The 23,192-nt window shown below is 33.1% G+C and overlaps 1 protein-coding gene across 1 annotated transcript in view; it reads right to left on the bottom strand.

Annotated features, from left to right (window-relative positions):
- EIF5B (eukaryotic translation initiation factor 5B) overlaps positions 1–23,192 on the bottom strand; it is a 75,696-nt gene that overhangs the window by 17,202 nt on the left and 35,302 nt on the right. Inside the window, exons 2-10 of the mRNA XM_051984718.1 lie at positions 20,486–20,611; positions 19,563–19,647; positions 13,967–14,639; positions 11,692–11,906; positions 10,544–10,694; positions 6,065–6,163; positions 5,516–5,599; positions 3,557–3,631; positions 1,588–1,880 (exon numbers count right to left, since the gene is read on the bottom strand). Coding sequence (XP_051840678.1) covers positions 1,588–1,880; positions 3,557–3,631; positions 5,516–5,599; positions 6,065–6,163; positions 10,544–10,694; positions 11,692–11,906; positions 13,967–14,639; positions 19,563–19,647; positions 20,486–20,611 — 1,801 coding nt within the window. The remainder of the gene's footprint in view (positions 1–1,587; positions 1,881–3,556; positions 3,632–5,515; positions 5,600–6,064; positions 6,164–10,543; positions 10,695–11,691; positions 11,907–13,966; positions 14,640–19,562; positions 19,648–20,485; positions 20,612–23,192) is intronic.

Below are 23,192 nucleotides of genomic sequence, written 5' to 3'. Positions count from 1 at the left end.
GTCCAAGGCTTCCTAGAACCTCAATGCAAGAACAAGAAAATAACCAAGATTAAAAAAAAAAAAAAAAAAGGAGTAAGCCCCGACTTCTAGAAGATTTTTCTATGGAAAAACCCTCCCATATGCTTTCCTTAGAATGCCTATAAAGTGCTTTTAATTTGTTTTCCAGCCTGATGTTCCAGAGGGAGACAATATTAAGACAGGGAACACCTGAAAAATGCTGATGACTATTGGGGAGTCAGTGAAGATTAGTGTGTTCATATTTTCTGGACATGTCTATATAATAACTTTTTAACAGGAACCCAACAAATAGGTGATTAAAGGGTTCACTATACCCCAACTTTATGAACTGTGTCCCAACCACATTACTGGGGAGACAGGAGGTCTCATAACTAAATGTGAAGGTCACAAAATTATGACTTAATATCAGCAAATATTTAATTTGTACACCTATTTTATATAACTATATCCCATGGATCATGTAAGAATTCTTCAGGGAAAAGGGGTTACAAATAGAAAAGCTTTAAGAACTCCTATGCTAATCAACCTATTAGTCATCAGCAGATATTCATTACATAGCATATAGACCCAAGTTCCAGGGGCCACTCCTTGAAAAGAACTAAAAAAATATAAAGTCAGAAAGCAATAGGTTTCAAACAAGTCAAATGACTACTACTGAATTAGCTATCATCTTCTCTTAAATCCTCATGCAAAGAGCAAAACAGGGAGAGAGGAAGGAAGTAAAAGAAAGGACAAAGAACAACAGATAAAAAGACAGAGGCAAGAGAAAAAAGGAGGAAGAAAGTGAAAGAAAGAGAAGACTGGCTAATCAGCAGGAATTATTAGGTGTATGGTCCGCACTAAAGAGAATGATGCATTCTAACCAATTCTGGGATTAAAGTAGATTTTTATCTAAAGTTTGGAGACTTTGGAAATTACAAAAATGAAACAAAACTAAAACAAATGAATGTCCACATGCCAGTGTGGCATAAGGAAGGAAATGAGATGACCAAGATCATAGTCAGACCATACAATTTTGTGCTTTAAAAAAAAGGTAAGTGATACTACAGCTGTATTCCCCATACATGAAGGGTAACCAAATGGAAAATGGATATGACTTGCACTCCTAGATGGTAAAAGAAAAAAAGTATTCTTTTAGATAAATTTGGATACAGGTATTTCCTATAATATTAAAGTGCTCTTAGTATCTTTTCTTATCACTTTTTGCAAGACTGAAATACATCAGAGAAAGGTGGTCGATAAATGCCCTTTTCCTTTTTCACCCAACCTTCTCTTAAAATATTATATAGCAAATATTACCCCATAAATGAAATATTTACAGAACGAAGCAGTGGTACAAGGCATGCTTTCAGTAGGTCTCTGTATTATCAATTAAAGGCAATGAAATTTTTAAAAGAATTTTTTAAAAACATGAAACAGTATTACCAGATTGGGGGGAGAGGAGGGGAACACAGTCCTTTCCCCTAAAGGACTTGAAATGCTTAACAGTAACTGAGAAGTCTCAAAGTCTTACTGAACAGAAAAAGGGAAACACAAAGTAAGGAGGGGTAAATAGGAAAGATATTTTACCTCAATTCTCCTTTTTGCTTTATCATAAGCACGTTCTTCTTTAGTTCGATCATCATCTGAGTCGTATTCAGACTCTGAGCTAAGTTCTTTACTTTGTTTTTTATCTATTGATGGTTTCCCAGTATCTTTTTCATCTGAAACCTTCTCTTCCTCATCATCACCATCACTTCCATCACTTTCTCCTTCATCTTCATCATCCTCACTCTCTTCCTCCTCCTCCTCCTCTTCCTCTTCTTCCTCTTCCTCCTCTTCTTCAGGGTTTTCTTTTACTTCAATGTGCACAGTGTTTCTTTCTGTGAAGAAAATATTTTGACCACTTAAAAAAAGGAATTTAGAAAAACTCAGTCCCTAATTAAAAGGTAGTTTCATTGTCTAAAAATAAATAGGGACAGCTAGGTGGCGCAGTGGATAGAGCACCAGCTCTGAAGTCAGAAGAACCTGAGTTCAAATCTGATCTCAGGCACAGATCCTAGCTGTGTGACCCTGGGCAATTCACTTAACCCCAAGTGCCTCAGAAATAAATAATATATCTAGACTTAAATGTTAGATGGTACAGAAAAAATGCAGTGCTAAATCACAAATTAAGAAACCTATCCTTGCTTATCAATCTGAAAACGCAGGATTCTAGAGGAATGAGATGAAACAGTTAAGGAAAAGAAGCAATCTACAAAGCTGGCACTCTTCTTCTGGATCTCAGTGTAGTTTCAATGGAGATAGGAAAGAGAAAAGAAAACACCTGCATCTAAATGCTTGTTCTTTCACATCTCTGATCTATTTCTCATCTTTAAAACCTCGAGTAAGTACCATAGCAACTACCAAAAAAAAAAAAAAAAAAAAAAACCACCAATAAATTTGTTCTTTAATGGGTTGTCATGTATTAGAAGGATTAGTTGAGTTATATTTAATCACAGAGGGCAAAACTAGGATCAATAAACCAAAGTTGTAAAGAAGAAAATTTAAATTTTGAGATAAACCTCTCAACAATCAGAACTAGTCATCTAAATATATACTGGCGTGGAAGTTAGTACATATATAACCTCACTGGAGATGTTCAAGAAAAGGCCTGAAGTAAGAATTTTATTTTAGTAGAAATTGGACCAGATGGACAGTAAGTTTCCTTTTATAGAATTCTGTGATACAATGAAATTCTAGTTACAACTTGGCAGGATCCTTGTCCCAGGTCACCATCAGGGAAGTGACTTGGAGTTCTGAAAGTCCTTTCCTAGCAAGTGAGCAGATAGTTAAGAATCCATGACTGGTCCTGGCAGGCTGGCAGAAGATGCATTATATATGTACTGTAGTACAGGCAGATTTTAGACTTAATAGGCTCTTATGGACTGGTCTGACAACTAGTGGTTATGCTCTTTGCAGATATTGGGGAACTCGGAAAAAAGTATACTTGAAGCAAAGATACTTACAGCAGGGTGTTAACAGTGTGATTAATGCGATGATGGTTCTCTAGTTCACATATATTTAATATGGTGATATAATGTTTCTCTAGTTCACACATACTCAGTATGCTGTAATGATATAAGTGTAATAGGGTATTTAAGGGCTCAGAGAAGTGGGGACATGGTCAGTCAGAGTGAACAGACAGTGAAGGAGACAATAAAAACTTTAGACTCTATTCCTGCCCATCCTCCTGGTGACTAGCATGCTGAGATAAAGGCCTGGTCCAGAGGACCTCCAGAAAGCTAGCCTGGACATTACAATTTGCTACAGGAAAGTGCATTCACCTTCAGAAAACTAACTCGAAAACAGCAGTTTGAACTTGTGCTCCAACATACAGCAGTGATGTTTCAGGAAAAAAACAAAACCAAAAACTGTAAATAGTATTTTCAGGAAAGGATTTACTGTTAGATACTTTAGTCACACATAATTTGCAAATGTGTGCAAACTGTCATGTAAACAAAAATTTAAAAACCACTACCTTTATTAAAGCCTAGAAACATGCACTTTAAAAACCTACCTTTCTCTCTTTCCTCATCACTAGCCATTGCTTCCCAATCATCCAAACCAGTATCTTCACTTTCTTCTTCCTCTTCTGTAAATTAAAAATTAATCAAGTGAGTAAAACAATTATATGGAGGGTTTTTTTTAAACAGTATTAAAATTCTGTTATATGTAAAAGAAAAATAAAGTATGGCATACAAGCAACTGTGGATAATAACAACAAAGTAAAAATAGTCCCTGAGGCAGCTAGGTGGCTCAGTGGATAGAGTGAAGTCAGGAGGACCTGAGTTCAAATCTGGCTTCAGACACTTAACACCTAGTTGTGTGACCCTGGGCAAGTTACTTAACCCCATTTGCTTCAGCCCAAAAAAAAAAAAAAAAAAAAAAAAAAAAGTCCCAAATAAGACACTCCATATTTTGTATATGCATTCCATAATCAAAGAGGAAACAATCATTAAATCTCAGCTGGGCAGCTAGGTAGTGCAGTGGATAATGTGCTGGGTCTGAGTCAGAAGACATTTCCCCAAAGTCAAATCTGGCCTCAGATTCCTGTGAGATGTGTTACCCTGGGTAAGCCACTTAACCCTCTTTGCCTCAGTTCCCCCATCTGGAAAATGAACTGGAGAAGCAAGTATTTCTGCCAAGAAAACCCCCTGAATCTCATGAAGATTTGCAAAGGACTAAAGAACAAAATGAACAACCAAAAAAACTTAACTATTAGTAGAATTATGAACTCTGGACCATTAAATATTATAGATAAATTCATCAAGTTTCAATTTAAAGAAATTATAGAACCTAATGTAGACTAAGTTTCTCTTCAATTCCTGGACTCATACAAAAAGAGTCTATTATTAGAATAAAAATTTTAGAACCAGAGAGCAAAAAGCCCTTCACTTTACTGGTAAAAAAGCTGAAATCTAGAGAAGAAGTACTCTAATCTGCCCCAAATCATAAAAGTAACCCAAACTGGGTTTTAAAACCAAATCTTTTGATTCCATATCCAGAGAACTTTCCAGTGACACATTATTAGGTCAATTAATAACGTCTTATTCTCAATAAAATTTAATGAAGATAAATAAGGTGTCTTTCAACTAAGGCACACCTTCTGGATCTGTATTCTTCATTATGAATCTTTTTAGTTTGTGCATCTCTTTTGCTTCCCTATTCAGATCAGTAAATCTTTGGCAGATTTAAGTTTGCAACAAATTATTTTATGTTAAGTTATATATTTTCTGCCATCCACATTCAGAGAGAAAACTATGGAGAGACTGAATGTGGATTGAAGCAAAATACTTTCACCTTTTTTTTTTGTTGTTTATTTGCTTTTTCTTTCTCATGGTTTTTTCTTGCACAACATGACAATAGTAATATGTTTAAAAAAACTATACAAGTTTAACTTGTATCAGGTTGCTTGCTGCCTTGAGGAGGAGGGACGTAAAAGAGAAAGAAAAAATCTGGAACACAATATCTTGCAAAAATGAATACTGAAAAACTACCTTTACCCATATTTTAAAAAATAAAATATTATTAAGGGGAAAAAAGTTACTTATTTTAAACACAATATTCCCATTTAGGGGGCTGAATTCAAAACATTAAGACTTTTACAAATAAGAAAGTCTTTTTCAAGGTCAAAAATTCCAAACTTAGAGGCTTAACATCTGAAATTAATTTGGTTTTTAAATTAGAATTTCATTTCTATGATGTCTTCCTGTTATCCCATGATTTGAGCTTCCAAATCAATTAATCGATAAATGGAACTGAGTGATTAGCATTACCAATATGTGAAAATGGAAAGTGAAAAGGTATACATGTAGACAAAAAAAAAACCTGAATAACTGGGACCTCTGCCATCAATCATACAAAATCCACTATAAACAACAATAACAGCAACAGGGAAGAAACAGTGTTAAGAAATGTTTATCCTTTTCACTCAAAAGGAAGCTCCTTCTAGTTGTTTCTCACTCAAGCTACTTACCTGGTTCTACAAGAGGCAGGGACTCTTCTTTTTCTGGAATGGTTTGCTCTGTAACTTCCACAGGAATACTCACTTCAACTGTTTCTATTGAAATCAGAAAACAGAATTAACAAATATTTACGTATTGAAAAAGCCACTAATGGACAAAGCATTTCTCTCAATTTTACTTACAATTGGAAAAATACTGCTCAATATGAGTCAACAATGCCAGAACACTAGTGACAAAACATTCAATATATTCAAACATTTTCTTCTTCAAAAGAAAACCTGAGGTTCTTAGAAAAGGGACAAAGGATGAAAATTTTACTTTCTGGGCTCTCAAGAGTCTACTGATGTACAAGACAAATTATTTTGGAACATCCACAGTTAACTAAATTTTACTAAAAACAAGGGTGCAGATTCAAAAAAAGAGGAGGATGCGTGATTGGCAAAATGACAGAAAATTACCCAAGTATAGATTTTTTTCTTAAAGAACAAGGGTTTCCTATCTGAAAGTTACAATGGAATGGACCACACTTTTTAAGGCCAAAATTTAGCCAGAATGCTAACCTTCTTTATTTTCTTGTTGTGGCTGTGGTTTTTTCCTCTTTTTATCTTCATATATTGGTCTCTTCTTTGGCAAAGAATCTTTAGATGGCACTTCAACACCTAAAAGGAAAAAAAAATAAAAGTATAAATAACTTACCAGCTTTTTAACAGATAAAATATTTTAATTCCCCACCCTTTTAGCATTTAATTCTACATGTTAGAATTTCCTAATACATTGAGGGAAGGAAAAGAGAGAAGGTGCAGAACACCAAAGGAGATATTATATCTTATGGCAACAATAAAAACGCAAGTTCTGAAACACTTTTTAAAAAAGAAAAACATCAACTTATGATACAGAAGCTCCATCACAAAGTTCTTGGCCCAGAATACAACTATTTCATTGCCTTCACTACAAACTACTAATGTCTATTAAAAATATAATAGGCCTTCCCAGCTCCATTTCCACCACAAGCAAACTCCAAATACTGACAAAGCAGAGAGCCTATCCCTCTTTGTAGTGGTCAGAAACTTAAAACTGTGGCCCATCAATTGGAGGATAGCTGAATAAATTGTGGTATATGAATATTATGGAATATTACTGTTCTGTAAGAAATGACCAGCAGGATGAATACAGAGAGGCTTGGCGAGACTTACATGAACTGATGCTGAATGAAATGAGCAGGACCAGGAGATCATTATATACATCAACAACAATACTATATGATGATCAATTCTCATGGATGTGGCCCTCTTCAACAATGAGATGAACCAAATCAGTTCCAATGGAGTAGTAATGAATTGAACCAGCTACACCCAGGAAAAGAAGTCTGGGAGATGACTATGAACCACTACATAGAATTCCTAATCCCTCTATTTTTGTCCACTTGCATTTTTGATTTCCTTCACAGGCTAATTGTACACTATTTCAAAGTCCGATTCTTTTTGTACAGCAATATAACTGTTTTTCTTTTTTCTTACTTCACCATCTTTTCCCAAAACGTTCAGGGTGTTTTTTTCTTTGATTCTTGGTCCCATTGAATAGTGTTAGATTATTTAAATTTGTAACATGCATCCTCTAGACTTCTTCCATGGACTATCTCCTTGATTGAAGCCTTGTCTCTTAACATCTACATTTCTGAGGAGAGTTAAAATTGGGGTTTTTCTTCATCTGAACCTGTGGATTGTTGATTTGTGTTTTCCACCTCTTCTAGTTAATTTTGACAGTTTTATAGAGTGATTTCCTCTAGAATGCTAACTTTACAATCCATTGAAATTTAAACAAAGAATAAAAAATTGAAAGCAATTAATGGAAAACTCAATATTAACATGACATAAGTAAATTTTCCTTTAATGATTAATTTAAAAAAAAAAGAAAGCAAAAGATCACCTGAGGGGGTAAAGACTAAAAAAAATTTTTTACATCAGATAACCATGCATAAAGGACGTTAGCAGTAATTTCTAAACCTGATTCTTATTTTAAAAAAGGAATAAGCAAAAATGAAAATTAAAGGAAAAAAATTACATATGTAAGAAGATTAGAATCTCTGGACTTTGGTATTGGCAAAAGCTAAATATAATTGAAATTGGTTTGTTACAAAATAATAAAATGAAAAAATATATTTATCAAGCTTATGTGTGTGCAGGATTAAGATTAAGCTATTAAATAATACAACAAGCAGTAAAATAGTTCTACCATAATTTAAATAGGTCAAACACCTAAAAAAGGAGAGTGAACTGCAAAAGGATACAGAAAACAAAACCCAAAATTTATTGTTTATAATTAACACATGTAACTGCATTAAGTCAAAGCATATGGATTTAAAGGCTGCAATAAAGCCTACTGTATAATAGATAAATTTTGAAAAGCAAGAATTTCAATGATGATTTATGATGAGGCAATTAATTAATAGATAAAACACTAAGAGCAACTAGGTAAGAAACTGCATTTCAAAGCCAGGCTCCACAAATCCAGAAAGAAGATAAAGAACTCATTTATAAACTTGACCAAATTTTTTTGGGGGGAAATTTCAAAAAAAATTTCAAAGGCATAAGATCTGTGTGAGAGTGAGAGAGAGAAATTGTGTGTGTGTGTGTGTGTGTGTGTGTGTGTGTGTAGGGAACTCAGGAAAAACTGATTACATGCTAGAGAACAACTTACCTTAAATCAAAAATAGCAGAAACCATAATTACAAACCATATGCTACTTAATTTATAATCTTATTAATACTGTAGATTGCCTGCTCAGCTTATCTACTTGTGCTCATAAGTGTGCCATACAAGGTTTCACTCACTCTCTTATGTTAAATTACTTCCTAATCTGTTTAGTCCTCTAAAGAGTACAATAGTCTATGACTTAATTCATTTTGCACTATCAGAAGAATACTGATGTAAAAAAGATGAACCTTTGACTGAGGGAGATATTTAGCATTATTAAAAGAATTTTATAATTTCTCAAGACAACTCACCCTTCTTTTTAAATTCTGAACTTAACGGTTTACTGTCCATTTAAAGTTTTCTCAGAATTTTCTGTAAACAAACTGACATAAGGAATTTGTACAAGATGTTGTATGGAAAGAGGCCTCTCAGTTTCAGCTACAGTGATATCATGTAAATACAACCAATATAACTATCAAACCTAAGCCAATTCCCAACTTTAATCTACCTGAAAAATAGAACCCCCTAAATTTCTTGGAGACTAAGGGATTCTCAAGGATCACTCAAGGAGTTATACACAGATATGGGACCATCCTAATTAGGTTCTTTAAAGTTTTTATCTGATTGGAGCCAGTCCTACTAGAAGAATAAACTCCATTAGGGCTTCCCATTGTTGGATATTGGGGGCGGGGTGGGGGGTGGTAATTCAGAAGGACTAGCACCTTGGCATTCACCTATGACTTCAAGAAGCTATAACAGCGACAGTGACCACATCTCGCCAGGTGGGCTAAACTAGGTTGGGTCTAACTGATGGGTCACAAACCTGTTATGACTCAGAGATGTCTATCCTGAACAAGATTTCCCCATGTGTAACAGGCAGTTAAAAATAATTTGTTCCAATGGCCAAGGCAGTAGCTAAAAAAGACACCTTGAGGACAAGATGCAGCAACAGCACAAGAACCGTATAACATAACCTTAACTTCTTTTCCCTCAGTATATTCTTTTTCTCCCTCTTGCACAGTTCTCATGATTGAAGCCCAACAGTTTCTCAAAGGATTACTCAAAGGCAATTCTTTTGGCAGATTTTATGTCTCCATTTTATGCATCTCAAGGGAGTAATGACATATATTTCAAGAAATCTTATATTGCTTTGACATAGACATGATTAACATTGTTTTTGAAGAGCTCTGAAAGCAAAGCTTTGTGCTACTTAATCAGGTTATTTTTCTTATTTTTGGGGGGGGGGGTGGGTAGGAGGGTTAACAGTCAGCCAACAAGACTTTCATTCAATAGTGTAATGGTCAAAATATGGTCTACTATGAAGTATCAATTGTGAAAGCCTATTAACTCTCAATAACCTCAAAAAAGCAATTACCTAGTAAAATTTGATACTAACATGAATGAAAATATACCAGTAGTTACTGATAATCATTGTCATCTTTTTTAATAATAAGGTCCAAGACTCACTCCTCCCCCAATAAATGTGATACCTACCATCCCTATAAAGACTTTGAGAATTAATCCCTGAAAGTGAAATCATTTCTAAAATAAACTACCTTTGTATAGATTTGAACTATTTCTGAGGCAAAAAAAATTTGGAGCTCAAAATCTTATAAAAATTAATGTTGAAAATTATCTTTGCATGTAATTGGGGAAATAAAAACTATTAAGTTAAAAAAAAAAAAAGAAAGAAAGAAAACACACACATACAAACAACAACAACAACAACAACAAAAAACAACTAAGTAAAACGTACCCTTCACTTCAAGATGAAATACTATTTGGTAATTCCATAGTGTGCTGATACTCACTTTTGTGCAATACAGGTTTCCACGTGCCTTTCCTTTACTAATCTAACCTCTAGAAACTTAAGTGCTAGCTCAGATAAATCACTACAGGTACTTCATAAATGCCATTTTAATACGTTTTTACCTTTCAAAAGTATCTCTTTAAAAGCTCCTTCAGATAGCAACTATACTCTGTTCCTCCATATTACGAAACACTATAGGACAAAGATTTATCCTACATGAAATACTTGTTAAGCAAAGAATAGGAACTCAAGGAGAAACCCAATACTTTGTTTTACTTTCAATCATCAATTCAGCTTCATTTGACATCTAATTATTTTATGGGTAATAGTCAAGAAAAGAAATAGTCAAGAAAAAGATAATTCTTTTCTTGACTAAAGAAATGCTAGACAATGGAATACCATCACCATAGCAGATTTTTAGTGTTTACAATTTTTCAAAGTGTTTTCAGGAGAATTATCTTCTTCAAACGCCAGACCTGGTTTAAATATCTTCACAGAATTCACCAGCTTAGCGGGGTATCTGTACTTTTACTTACCCTGAGCTTGGAGAAGTTTAAGAGTAGCCTCAGCTCTCGCTCTGGCTTCTCTCTGGGATTTTGTTAAAAGCTTGCCTTCCTTTTTCAAACGTTCTTTTCTTTCTTTTTCTTTTTGCTTTTTTCTTTCCCTCTTTTCCTGCTCTAATCGTTCCTGTCAAAAATAGTATAAGATAAGTTTTGCTATCAAAAATAAATAAATAAATAAAAGAGGCATGCTTTAAGATCAGAATACTGTGTGTATGCATTCTGGCTGACACAGATTATGAGAGTTTTAAGGCAGGTCCCCCCTCAAGAAGTCCTGTTTTCTCATTGGCAAAATTTTGGGAGTTGGATAGGACTTGTAAGTTCTAAATGTCCTATGAAACCAGAAATTAGCATTTGTCACTAACCATATTGAAATATAATCAAAACATAAGGGTGTAAACCATAAATAATTATAACTCAGCACTAACTCAACCCTTTCATTTTAAAAATGAGGGAACTAAAAATTCAAGAGGCAAAGTTACTAGATAGCATCACCATCAGCACAGAACAACTTCCATGATTAGCATTTCATACAGATCTTTTAAAGTCTGAAAATAGCTTTTAATATAGCACCTCATTTGAATCTCACAACATGCTAAATTATGACAAGAGACTCAGATTATATAATGTGTTGAGGGGAATGGGAGCAGAGGGGGTTGGAGGGGTAAAGGGGATGCAGCCAGGGAAGGATAGGAAGAAAAAATGATTACAATAAAGATGTGGGTTTTCCTAAAGACAAGTCTGACTTTCTACTCAGTATACCAGATGGGTACAGGTAGTAAATTGATCATCTAACATGTGAAGATTCTAAACTAAAATGTTTAAATATCATGCATGAATATTCATGAATAATGATTTGAAAATGTGAGAAAAGTATTAAGTATAAATCATATTCTTTCATATAAACAACTTTTATGTTAACCTTCCCAGGTAGGGATAGGGACCTGAAAGGGGTTAAGATACATATCTGTCATGAAGGTTTTTCAAATCATCTGGTCAACCAAGACTTGAAATTCAATCACAATTTTTTTTAAAGACAATATAAATTTAATGGCTTTTGAGAAATCTTGCAAAATATTATTTCACTAAGAATTAAAGAAAATACACATAACCTGAATACATACCTCTTCCTTACGCTTAGCTTCTAACTCTTCAAGTCGTCGGATACGTTCTTCCTCTTCTCTCTTCTGCCTTTCTTCCTCTTCTTTAAGCTTAGCAAGGGCTTCTTGCATAGCTTTAACAGTAGCTTTGCTAGGACCTTTTTTCTTTTCTTTCTCCTCCTTTTCTCCTTTCTTTTTTTTCTTATCTTTCTTCTTCTTGTCACTTTCATTATCATCAGCTAATAGAAAAGAAAAAAAAAAAAAGATAATTCCAGTAGAACCTCTTAAAACATAAATTACAAGGGCTTTTCTTATTCATTGGCAAAAATAAAATTAGTTTTGTAAATTTAAAACACAAATTCATTGTTTCCCTTTAACATTTAACAAACTATTTGATCATAGGAACAAAAATAATCATATCTTCAAAATCAACAATTCTATTATTGGAAATAAATTCTGTTCATTTTTTTTGTTTGTTTATTGTGTAAATGCTCAATACCAAACAAAAAGGAGGGGGGTAATCCCAAAAACATAATGATTAAATTGTGGTACATTAATATTATGATATATAATCAAATCAAGACTAAGAAGTATTTGATATATAAAGAAATCAGGAAAGATCTTTGCCCAATATTGCAAAGTAAAAACAGTAAAAATACAAGAACAGAGTACACACCAACAAAAATCATATAAAAAGGAAGAGTTAATGACAAAAGAACCAGTGTACAATCACTTAGAACTAGTGAATATCATGCAATGAAATTGGCTTAACTGTTGTTTAAGTCAAATTTGATTACAGCAAAATTCAATATTGTGGTTTTACTGTTATTAAGAATAACTTACAACAAAGAGAACTTTTAAAAGAGAACTTAGAACACCTAACACCAAGGTTTTAATTTCATTAAGAATGTAAAAATAACTTATATTTAATGGCCATAAAATTTTGTAAGATTTTTTAAACTTAAAAACTGATTTCCAAGAACTATCAGGTATCAAAGTATATTTAAAAGTGGGTTTTTGTGTGTGTGGAGGGGGAGAATGGGGAGAAAATGACAAGAAGAGCAGGAGGAACAGGCACTTATAGCAAGATGGCTTTCTGTAACCAAAAGAACATACAGAAACCTATGTTCTCTAATTTTCAAGCTCAGGAAACTTTTCTAGCAGTGTAACTTAGGGGAAGTTAATTAAGCTAAAATCTCCATTCTTTATCAGTAATAGAAATGCTAATACTCTACTTCACAGAATGTTGTGGGGAAAGTGTTTTATAAAACTTAAAGCATTTACCAAATAAAAAGTCTGAAAAGAGAGAAAACCAGCGGAGATAGGGAAAGTGAGAGGGGGAGAGGGAAAAAGGGAAAAGTGGATAAATAAGAAAATAATTAAGAGAATGCAAATTTAAACAATTCCAAGATTATATTTTACTTTTAATAATGATGAATTCTTTTTTAAAATGGGGGATGGGGGTGGGGGCAGAGAAGAGCCTACATTTTATGTAGTGGTAAAGAACAAGAAACGGAAGGAGAACACAACAAATTCCTGACATATGGATAAAATCAAACATTACTATGCTGGAAAAAAAAAAAAAAAGAAACAATTTCAGAGAAAGTGAAGACCTGTACAAACTGATATAGAGTGAAATGAACAGAAAATAATTTATACTAAAAAAATTATTAAAATGAACAATTTCAAGATAATAATTCTCATTAATTGAACAATCAATCAAGACTTCACAGGACCAATATTGAAAATTACTAATGGTCTCCCTGGAAGATGATAAAATCGAAACATATACAGATTGAGACTCGATTTTTGGACGTAGTCAATAAGGTGATTATTCACTATGCATGTTTGTAAATATGCATTTTATATATATTTCTTCCCACACTCCCACCCCTTTTCTAATGGGGAAAAAAGTGGGAAGGAGGGAGAAATATGGTAATTGTCAAAACAGGTTTTGGCAATTTTTTTTTTTCAGTTGTGGTCTTAATAAATTTAAGTGCCATATAAATGATAGTGACCACTAGAAAAATCTATAAATTCAAGACCAGACACTTTAAAAACCATCATTTCATAATGAAATACTCAATATTGTAAAAACCAAGAATAAAGGTTTCCTGAAAAAACAAAAGAAAAACAAAAACAAACAAAATTTACAACTATTTTGCAAATAACTGGTCCAACCAGAGAATTGTGTATGTAAATTACTGGTAAGATCAAATTCTTACAAACATACACACAAGTCTTACAAATACACGCAAAATACCACCTGTATTTTTCTTTCCTTCCTAAGATCACCAACCTTCTGCAATTGTGAGAGTATCTCCCTTTTCTTCCGAGACAGGAGTTGGTCCAACATCAAGAGCCACTCTGGATTTTAACACATCATCCTCTGGTTTCTTTTGAGTTTCTTTCTGCTTTGTTTGCTCTTTTTTAACAGTTTCAGATTCTTCTTTTTCTTTCAATTTTCTCAATTTTGCCTTTTCTTCATCTCGCTTTTTTCGCTCTCGTTCTTTTTTTTCTGCCTTCTTTTGTGCCACTGTTTTAATTTTGAAAGAAGAGTCATCATCTTCATTACCACTTTCAACATGAAGAGATGATTTACTTTTCTGAATCTTTTTCTGTGCTTTTCTGGATTGAGAGAAGTCATCGGAATCATCACCACTACCACCTGATGAATCTGCTCTGGTCCGAGCTTTACCTTTCTTAAGGCTCTCTTCATCCTCTTCTGAACCCTCTACTTTTTTATTGGATTTCTGAGTTTTCCCTTTACCCTTCTTAGAAAGTTTATCAAAATTATCATCTTCACTTCCAGAAAGGGGCTCTATTTTTGTTTTGGAGGCCTTTTTTAATTTTGATTCTTTCTCCTCTGCTTCTTCACTATCATCATCCAAACTTTGTTTTTTGCCCTTTTGCCCTTTCTTTTTTCTTTCTTGCTTTGAAGTACTGAATTCTTCTTCATTATTTTCTGCTGCCTAGAAATTTGAAATTATTAAACATATTAGTGATTACCTCAAAATTCATGCCAAATTTTTTTTTGAAAGAAAGTTAAATGACAAATTAATGTATCAAAAATGTCTCAAACCCCCACAAACAACACACTCCAAAGAGCTTGGTGGTGGTTCTCACCATACAACAGATTCACCATTTCCTCTAAAGGAAATAAAAAAGAAAAGGTTTTCCTGAATTTTTACATTAAAAAAAATGCAATAGGATTTTATTTTTCAAATACAAGTAAAAGATTATTTTCAACATTTATTTTTGTTAAGATTTTAAGTTCCAAAATTTTTCCCCTTTCCTCCTTTACTTCCCTCCTCCCTTCAGACAGCAAGCAATCTGATATAGATTATACATGTACAATCATTTTAAATATATTTCATATTATTCACATTTGGAAAGAAATCAAAAGGAAAAAGTCACGAAAAGGGAAAAAAAGCAAAATAAGTATAATTCCATCCACATTCAGTCCTTATGGATACAGATGGCATTTTCCATCCCAAGTCTATTAGAATTGTCTTGCATCTGTGTATTGCTGAGAAGAACTAAGTCTATCATAGTTGGCTGTCACATAATCTTGCAGTTACTGTATACAAATGTTCTAGTTCTACTCAGTTCATGCCTTTCCAGGCCTTTCTGAAATCAGTCTGCTCATCATTTCTTATATCATCATTTCTTGATAACAACATGATTTCTTATAGAAAAATGATATTGCATTATGTTCAAATACCATCACTTCTTCATCCATTCCCAAATGAATTGATATGCACTTAATTTCCAATTCCTTGCCACTCCCCCCCAAAAAAGTCTACTACATTTTGAACATGTATGGTCCTTTTCCATCTGGTACTAAAAATGAGTAATAGATGAGGGAAATAGAATAAGTACATAAAGCACAGTAATAAATGACCATAATAATCTACTGTTTGATAAACCCAAAGACCCAAATCTTTGGAACTATAAGGGAAAAGTGAAAACAATTTGGCAAAAATTAGGTACAGACTAAGATCTTACATTGCATATCCAGATAAGATCAAAATGGATGCATAATTTGAACAAAAAGGGTGATAACTATAAATTACTAGGATAAGTAAGTTAATGAAGAGAAAAATATATGATCAAAGAGAGAGCATTATAAGATGTAAAATGGATGGCTTTGATCATATTTATAAGAAGTTTTTGCATGCTACAACCAAGATTAGGAGTAGTAAATTGAGAAAATTTTTTACAGCAAATTTTTTCCAAAAAAGTTAGTATTTCTCAAATATATAGAGAACTGAACAAAATTTACAATACAATTTATTCATCCATTGATAACTGTTAAAGGATATAAGCAGACAGTTGTCAAATAAAGAAATCAGTTTCCATAAACATATGGAAAAATGCTCTAAATCATTATTAATTACAGAAATGCAAATTAAAACAACTCTAAGGTACCACCAAACAATTATTAGTTTGGAAAATATGACAGAAAAGAAAAAATGATAAATTTTGGAGGGACATGGGAAAATTGAAACAAGATTACATAATTGGTAGAGTGGTGAACTAATCCAACCATCCTGGGGAACAAGTTGGGAACTATGCCCAAAAGACTAAATATGCATAACTAATAATACCAATACAAAGCAGTAAACAAATGAATAAATACGACTAAAACTATAGTTAATCCTCCACATTGCAACTTTCACTACTGCAGTTTTGATAGTCAGCATAAGAAATTAAATGAATATTTTGGGAAAGCTGCAGATGTGTGAAGGACAGTAGATAAAACAGAAAAGTTCTAGAAACTCAGAAATACATAAAACGTATAAAGTATAAACCCAAGTTTTATAATAAGATGTTGTAAACACCCCATAAAAGAAAATTATCATCTCTTACAAGCTGAGGGCCAAACAATTTTACAAAGATTTTTAAGCTCCCCAAGGCTGCACCCTCCCCCTGTGGAGGGGATAATTGCATCTGTGCAAAAATATTAATAGCAGCACTTTTTATGGTAGCAGAAAGTTGGAATTGGAAATTATGGGGATCAACAATTGAAGAATAGTTGAACAAATTGTCTCATGGATTGTAAATGAATACTACTGGACTTTAAGAAATGATAAGCAGGATGGTTTCAGAAAAATCTGGAAAGACCCAAACTCATGCAAAAAGTAACTGGAACCAGAAAGAACATTATTCTTAGCAAGACAATGATCTAAGATAATTTCAAACGACTCGAGATAAAAAAAAAAAAAAAAAAAAAAAAAAAATCCTATCCATATCCAGAGAAAAAACTGATGGGGTCTGAATGAAAATTGAAGCATACTTCACTTTCATTTTTCTTTTTGGTCTGTGTCTTTCACATATGTAAATGTTTTGCATGGTTGCTTCTCAAAACTTTTTTTACAATGCTTAAAATTTTGTTGTCATGTATTTGGAGGAAAAAAGAAAATGATATTATTTAAAATAAATTTTAAATTGTCTTTACTTATATTTGGGGAAAAGATTATTAAGAAATAAACATAAATAAATAAAAATAAAAGACAAAAGGGCAAATAGTGCATTTTCAAAAAAGAGAAATATGTGAATCCTATAAGCTGTAAGCTAATGTTGTAACACTGAATATTTCTAGAATATATTATTGAAGAAATGGAATCATCAAGGAGATCAAGAATGGCTTTATAAATAGCAAGCCAAGCAAAACCCAAATCAATTATATTTCCTTTTCTGACAAGGATTTATTGGATTGGTAGAAGAGAAGAATTGTATAGGTACAGTTCTCTAGGATTTTAATCAAACATTTCAAATTGTTTCTGGACAAGATGAAAAGAACAGCTGGAACACAACAGTTAGAAGACATAATGACTATTAATAAATGAGATGTGGGAAGCAGTAGTTACTAAGTTTTAGTGCTATTCAACACTTTAATCAGTAATTCAGACAAGGGCAGACTTGGAAAATATCAATTTACAGATGACTCAAATCTGACTACACATTAGATGACAGTCACATAATATAAGACATAACTGGGCACAAATACCCTCTAATGTTGCCAAAAAACAGATCAGACAGCTTCTGCGATGATAACCACCATTACTAGAGAATTCATGCCAATCCTAACTTTAGAAAGTTGTGTTGGAAAGCTTTTCTTCACATCAAGCCAAAACTGATTTCTGAACAATGTCTCTCCATTCCTACTCCTTTAAAAGAACAAGCCTATTCCATCCCTATTTCAACTTATCAATGCAAGAGTGATCATATTTTTTATATCTGATTAATAAAGCCTTAAATTTATCTTAGTGTTGATTTACTATTTTTATCTTCTCATGAATTGTCTAGACATATCCTTTAAATATGGATATGTCTAGGAACTTTAATAAGTTGCCTTTTTAAAAGGTTTGTATTCAAGAAAAATATATTGTCTTTTTTATATTTAGGAAAATCAAATTCAAACTTGTAATTTTTTTTCTTAAACTTTAACATACCACTCAAAATGCAAGAACAATGAAATATAAGTGCTAATTTAAGTACTAAGAACAAATTTGAGTGTTGGGAAAATTTTACTTGTTCATGTAAGAAAAGATCATGAGATTTTAGTGGCGTGCAAAGTAATTTGAGATACTCTAATAAGAAAAAAGAGATCTTAGCAAGGTTTTAGCTTCACTGAATTAATAAGATGTAAAATGTGCATCTTATTATCTATATCTAGATCCAGCTCTTATTGTTTGTGAATTTGGATTTTAAAAAAATGTTTATTTTGATAACTAAGCCAGTGTAATTTCCTTCCTTGGTATCCAATTTTTTAATCTATTATTTAATGTTGTAAATTATCAAGTTGTTGGAGTTCTTTCCAAAATACTAATAAACAAAAATACTCCTCCAAAACAATTAATTCTGTAAGTGGGTCAACTGCGGAGAAACAAAGTAAGGCCAATTCAACAAATTTATTTAATGTATTTAGAATTTTAATACTAAGAAGGAGTGCAAAAGTTTCACTAGCCTTCCAAAAAGATATAACATCAATAAAGTCAAAAACTCCTAGCACCAGCTCTGAAATCAGAAGGACCTGAGTTCAAATCCGGACTCAGACACTTAACACTTCCTAGCTGTGTGACTCTGGACACGTCACTTCACCCCAATTGCCCCTGCCAAAAAAAAAAAAAACCAAAAAATAAACAAACAAACAAACAAACAAACAAAAAAAAAACCCTGCTTCATCTAACCACTATGTACCCTGTTCATTTCTGAGGACATTTTTTGGAAAGATGTTTCACAAAATGGAAAACAACTAAGGAAGTGTAGGACATTGCAGGATATGCCATAAAAGATCAAGAGAAGGAACTTCTTGGTAATATTTGGAGACATTATGACTGCTTAAAGGGCAGTACTGTAGAAGAAAGATTGAACTCTTAGGGGGGGAAAAAATTGATCAATAATAGGAATATGTTGCAAAGAAGTATGTTTAAGTCAGATATATCTCAAAATAAAATGGACTTATTAAGGTAAAAGACCCCAATATCCCTTTCAATTGACAGGTAATAAAATTTCTACCACATGAAAAGCAACACAAATTTCTTCGAAAAAAATGAAAAGGCATTGATTGACTCAACATATCTAATAAAAAAATGATTATGAAGAAAGCCCAATTTCAAGAACCTGAAGGGAAATATGTAACTTGGGGCAAAAATTCATTTAATCACTGAATCTGAGACTACTGAACTAAAAGTAAGGGAATATCCAATAATTTTAATAATCATCTGAAATTTATATAAATTAGTTTAAAGTAGTTTTTGTCTCCTAGTAAAACTAGACACAAATTAGTAAAATTTATTGTGAACTAACAATTCCACATTTTACTTAATGGCATGTAGCTATTTAGAAGAATCAAGGTAATTCACTACGCAAGAAGACAAGTCTTTCACCTTGACTGTAGTAGTTTCTCGGTCAATTTTGACTCCCTGTGCTTCTAAAGACAACTCTTCAAGCTCTTTCAGGATATCATCCTCACTAGAAACCAAAACAAATTTTAAGAAGACAGATTAGTAAGTGAATCAAATATAAATACAGCAGAAATTATTATTATTATTTTTTTAAATAACATGCTTATACCCTTTGATCCAGCAGTGTCTCTACTGGGCCTGTAATCCAAAGAGATCATAAAAAAGGGAAAAGGACCCACATGTGCAAAAATGTTTGTAACAATCCTTTTTGGAGTGGCAAAGAACTGGAAACTGAGTGGATACCCATCATTTAGGGAATGGCTGAACAAATTATGGCATATGACTGTTATGGAATATTATTGTTCTATAAGAAATGATCAGCAGGATGATTTCAGAAAGTCCTGAAGAGACTTATATGAACTGATACTAAGTGAAGTGAGTAAAAACCAAGTGAACATTGTACATGGCAATAAGATTATATGATGATCAATTCTGACGGACGTGGTTCTTTTCAACAATGAGGAGATTCAGACCAGTTCCAATGGTCTTGTGATGGAGAGAGCCATCTGCATTCAGAGGGCTATGGGGACTAAATGTGGATCACAACATAGTATTTTCACCTTTTTTGTTGTTGTTTGCTTGCTTTTTGTTTTCTTTCTCATTTTTTTCCTTTTTGATCTGATTTTTCTTGTGCAGCATGATAATTGTGGAAATATGTTTAGAAGAATTGTACATGTTTAACATATATTGGATTACTTGCTCTCTAGGGGAGAGGGTGAGGGAAGGGAGAGAGAAAAAAATTTTGAACACAAGGTTTTTGCAAAGATGAATGTTGAAAACTATCTTTGCATGTATTTTGAACATATAAAGCTATTATTCTAAAAATAATAAAATAACATGCTTACTCAAAATCTTGTTTCTTCTTATCCTTTTTCTTTTTACCCTTTGATTTCTGAGGTTCTTGTTCCTTGGCAGCTCCAGCTCCCTCTATTTCTGCAGCCAAGGCTTCAAGATCAATATCATCCTTGGCACTTTAAAACACACACACACACACACACACACACACACACACGCACAAAAAAAAAAAGAGAATATAAATGTTAATAAGACATTTCCTTCTATCTGAGAAATTTTTAATTTAATAAAAAGTTAGTCAGAACTTAAAAGTCAAGATAAAATGCCAAAATAAAATAACCTACACTAACTAGCATGATACCAAGCAATAGTAAAAAATAAATGGGGGGAGGAAAAAAGGAGGGATGAACTTGACAATGAACAGTAACTGCAGAACTATTAGACAGGCCTATTTCCTTACAGTAGTTAAGTTCTATTCTGACTCATCAAGTGCAAAGGACCCTGGGTTCTCAAATGCTAAGTGTAAGATAGAACCTCTGGGAGGTTCTCCAATTTTACAAAATCTGCCAAGTATAGTCAGGGCCAAAAATAGAGAGATATGGTAGGGAACATAAGAATGGTGGGCAACAGAGAAATAAAAGATATCAATAAAAATGTAATTTAAAAAAATAAAAAATATTAAGTTGGTCACTAGAGAACAGTTCTGTTGATTACTGAGGTCAGAAATCAGAGAGCAAAGGGCTAGGGAATGAAACAAAGGACAGGAAACAAAAGTAGCAAGAACAAATAGCTTAAGAAATTTGGCTGACAAAAGAAAGGTACATGACTACGGTTATGAGGAATATTAGAATTTAGCGAAAGCTTTTTAAACAATCTGAAAGAAAGAGAAGAAGGGAAGGATTGAAACACAAGATTTTGTAAAGACTAATGTTGCAGAATTATCCATGCAAATGTTTTGAAAAATAAAAAGCTTTTTAAAAAAAATCTGAAAACATGTTTAAAGTTAGAACACAGAAATGGAAGTTCATAATTAGGGGAATGTTTTGAAAAAATAAAAAGGAATGGGATTAAGAGTAAATATACAGTAGTGCTAAGAAAAGTTGCCTCATTGCCATAGATGAGAGAGAACAGGAGAAGGGCAGGGAGAAGATATCCAGGAACTTGGGTTCAAAAAGAAAGAAGAGAGATCATATTGAATATCCTGACTTTTCTCAGTAAATTAAGAAACAAAGTCCTTAGCTTGTTTGAGGGATTGGGATAGATGGCAGAAAAAAGATATGTGAGGGATGAGGGAAGAAAAGAAGATTTGGAATCTAAGAGGTTTTTATCCCATTTTTACTCTAATGCCTGCCTTGATATGGTATTAAAATGTTAAAGTTGAATAAAAAATTTATAACGTGCAGTCATCTTAATTGTTTTATTTACACGAGTTCCATTCACCATCAATCACATAAGAACAGAGAGAGGTAGTTACTGGGAGTAATGGAAGGCTGAGATCTGACCAAGAATTATCAATTATAGAACAAAGCAAAGAAGAATTTTATGGTATATAGAGAATTGGGGAAAGGGAGATAAAAACAGGAACTTTTGATTAATTTCAGGATCAAGATTTGAAAGGGAAGAAAATAAAGTGAAAACAGGGGTAACTTGAGATGAGATGAGGCTAAGACAAGTGTAGAAGGGTGAAAACAGTAGGACAGAAAGTCAAAAGATTAAGATTTAAGATATGGATAATAGGGAGATTCAAGATATGACCACTCCTCTTTCAAGTTAAAATGAAGGTATACGTTTCATGGGATTTTAAGGAAATTTAGGTATTCAGATGTTAGAGATTTGACAGAATGTCAACATGAATTAAAGTTAGGAATAAGAAAGGGCTGGAGTTGGTGAGAAGAGAAAGATGATGAGGCAAATAATGAATTCTGAAAAAGAAAGGAGAAAAATGGTCTGAAGAATAAAACATAGTAGCCACCATTGATTTGAATAGGATGAAAATTTGATACTATAATCTCTACTAAAAAGACAATATCAGGCATAACAGGCATAAAGCCTAGCATGAATAATCCAAGGCATGGAAACAAACAAATTTAATTTAACAATAAATTAGATCAGTTTAGCTCAAAGAACTGTTAGAGAGTTACAGTTACTTGACCCCATTCACTGCCAATTGCTAAACTTGCTCAGCAAACAGATTGTATTTGTTTTTTTGTTTTTTCCTCTTAAGATTTCTATCCTGGTGCCCATCAATTGGAGAATGGCTGGGTAAATTGTGGTATATGAATGTTATGGAATATTATTGCTCTGTAAGGAATGACCAGCAGGATGAATACAGAGAGGCTTGGAGAGACCTACATGGACTGATGCTAAGTGAGATGAGCAGAACCAGGAGATCATTATACACTTAGACAACGATATTGTATGAGGATGTATTCTGATGGAAGTGGATTTCTCTGACAAAGAGACTTAACTGAGTTTCATTGGAGAAATGATGGACAGAAACAGCTACACCCAAAGAAGGAATACTGGGAAATGAATGTGAACTATTTGCATTTTTGATTTTCTTCCTGAGTTATTTTTACCTTCTGAATCCAATTCTCCCTGTGCAGCGGGAGAACTGTACGGTTCTGCAAATATGTATTGTATCTAGGATATACTGCAACATATTTAACATATATAGGACTGCTTGCCATCTTGGGGGGGGGGGGGGGATGAGGGAAGGAAGGGAAAAAACGAAACATAAGTGATTGCAAGGGATAA

Source organism: Antechinus flavipes, chromosome 3 (assembly GCF_016432865.1).
Source record: "Antechinus flavipes isolate AdamAnt ecotype Samford, QLD, Australia chromosome 3, AdamAnt_v2, whole genome shotgun sequence".
In the NCBI taxonomy this organism is placed as follows: Eukaryota; Metazoa; Chordata; class Mammalia; order Dasyuromorphia; family Dasyuridae; genus Antechinus; species Antechinus flavipes.
This window is presented reverse-complemented; position numbering and strand designations above follow the sequence as displayed.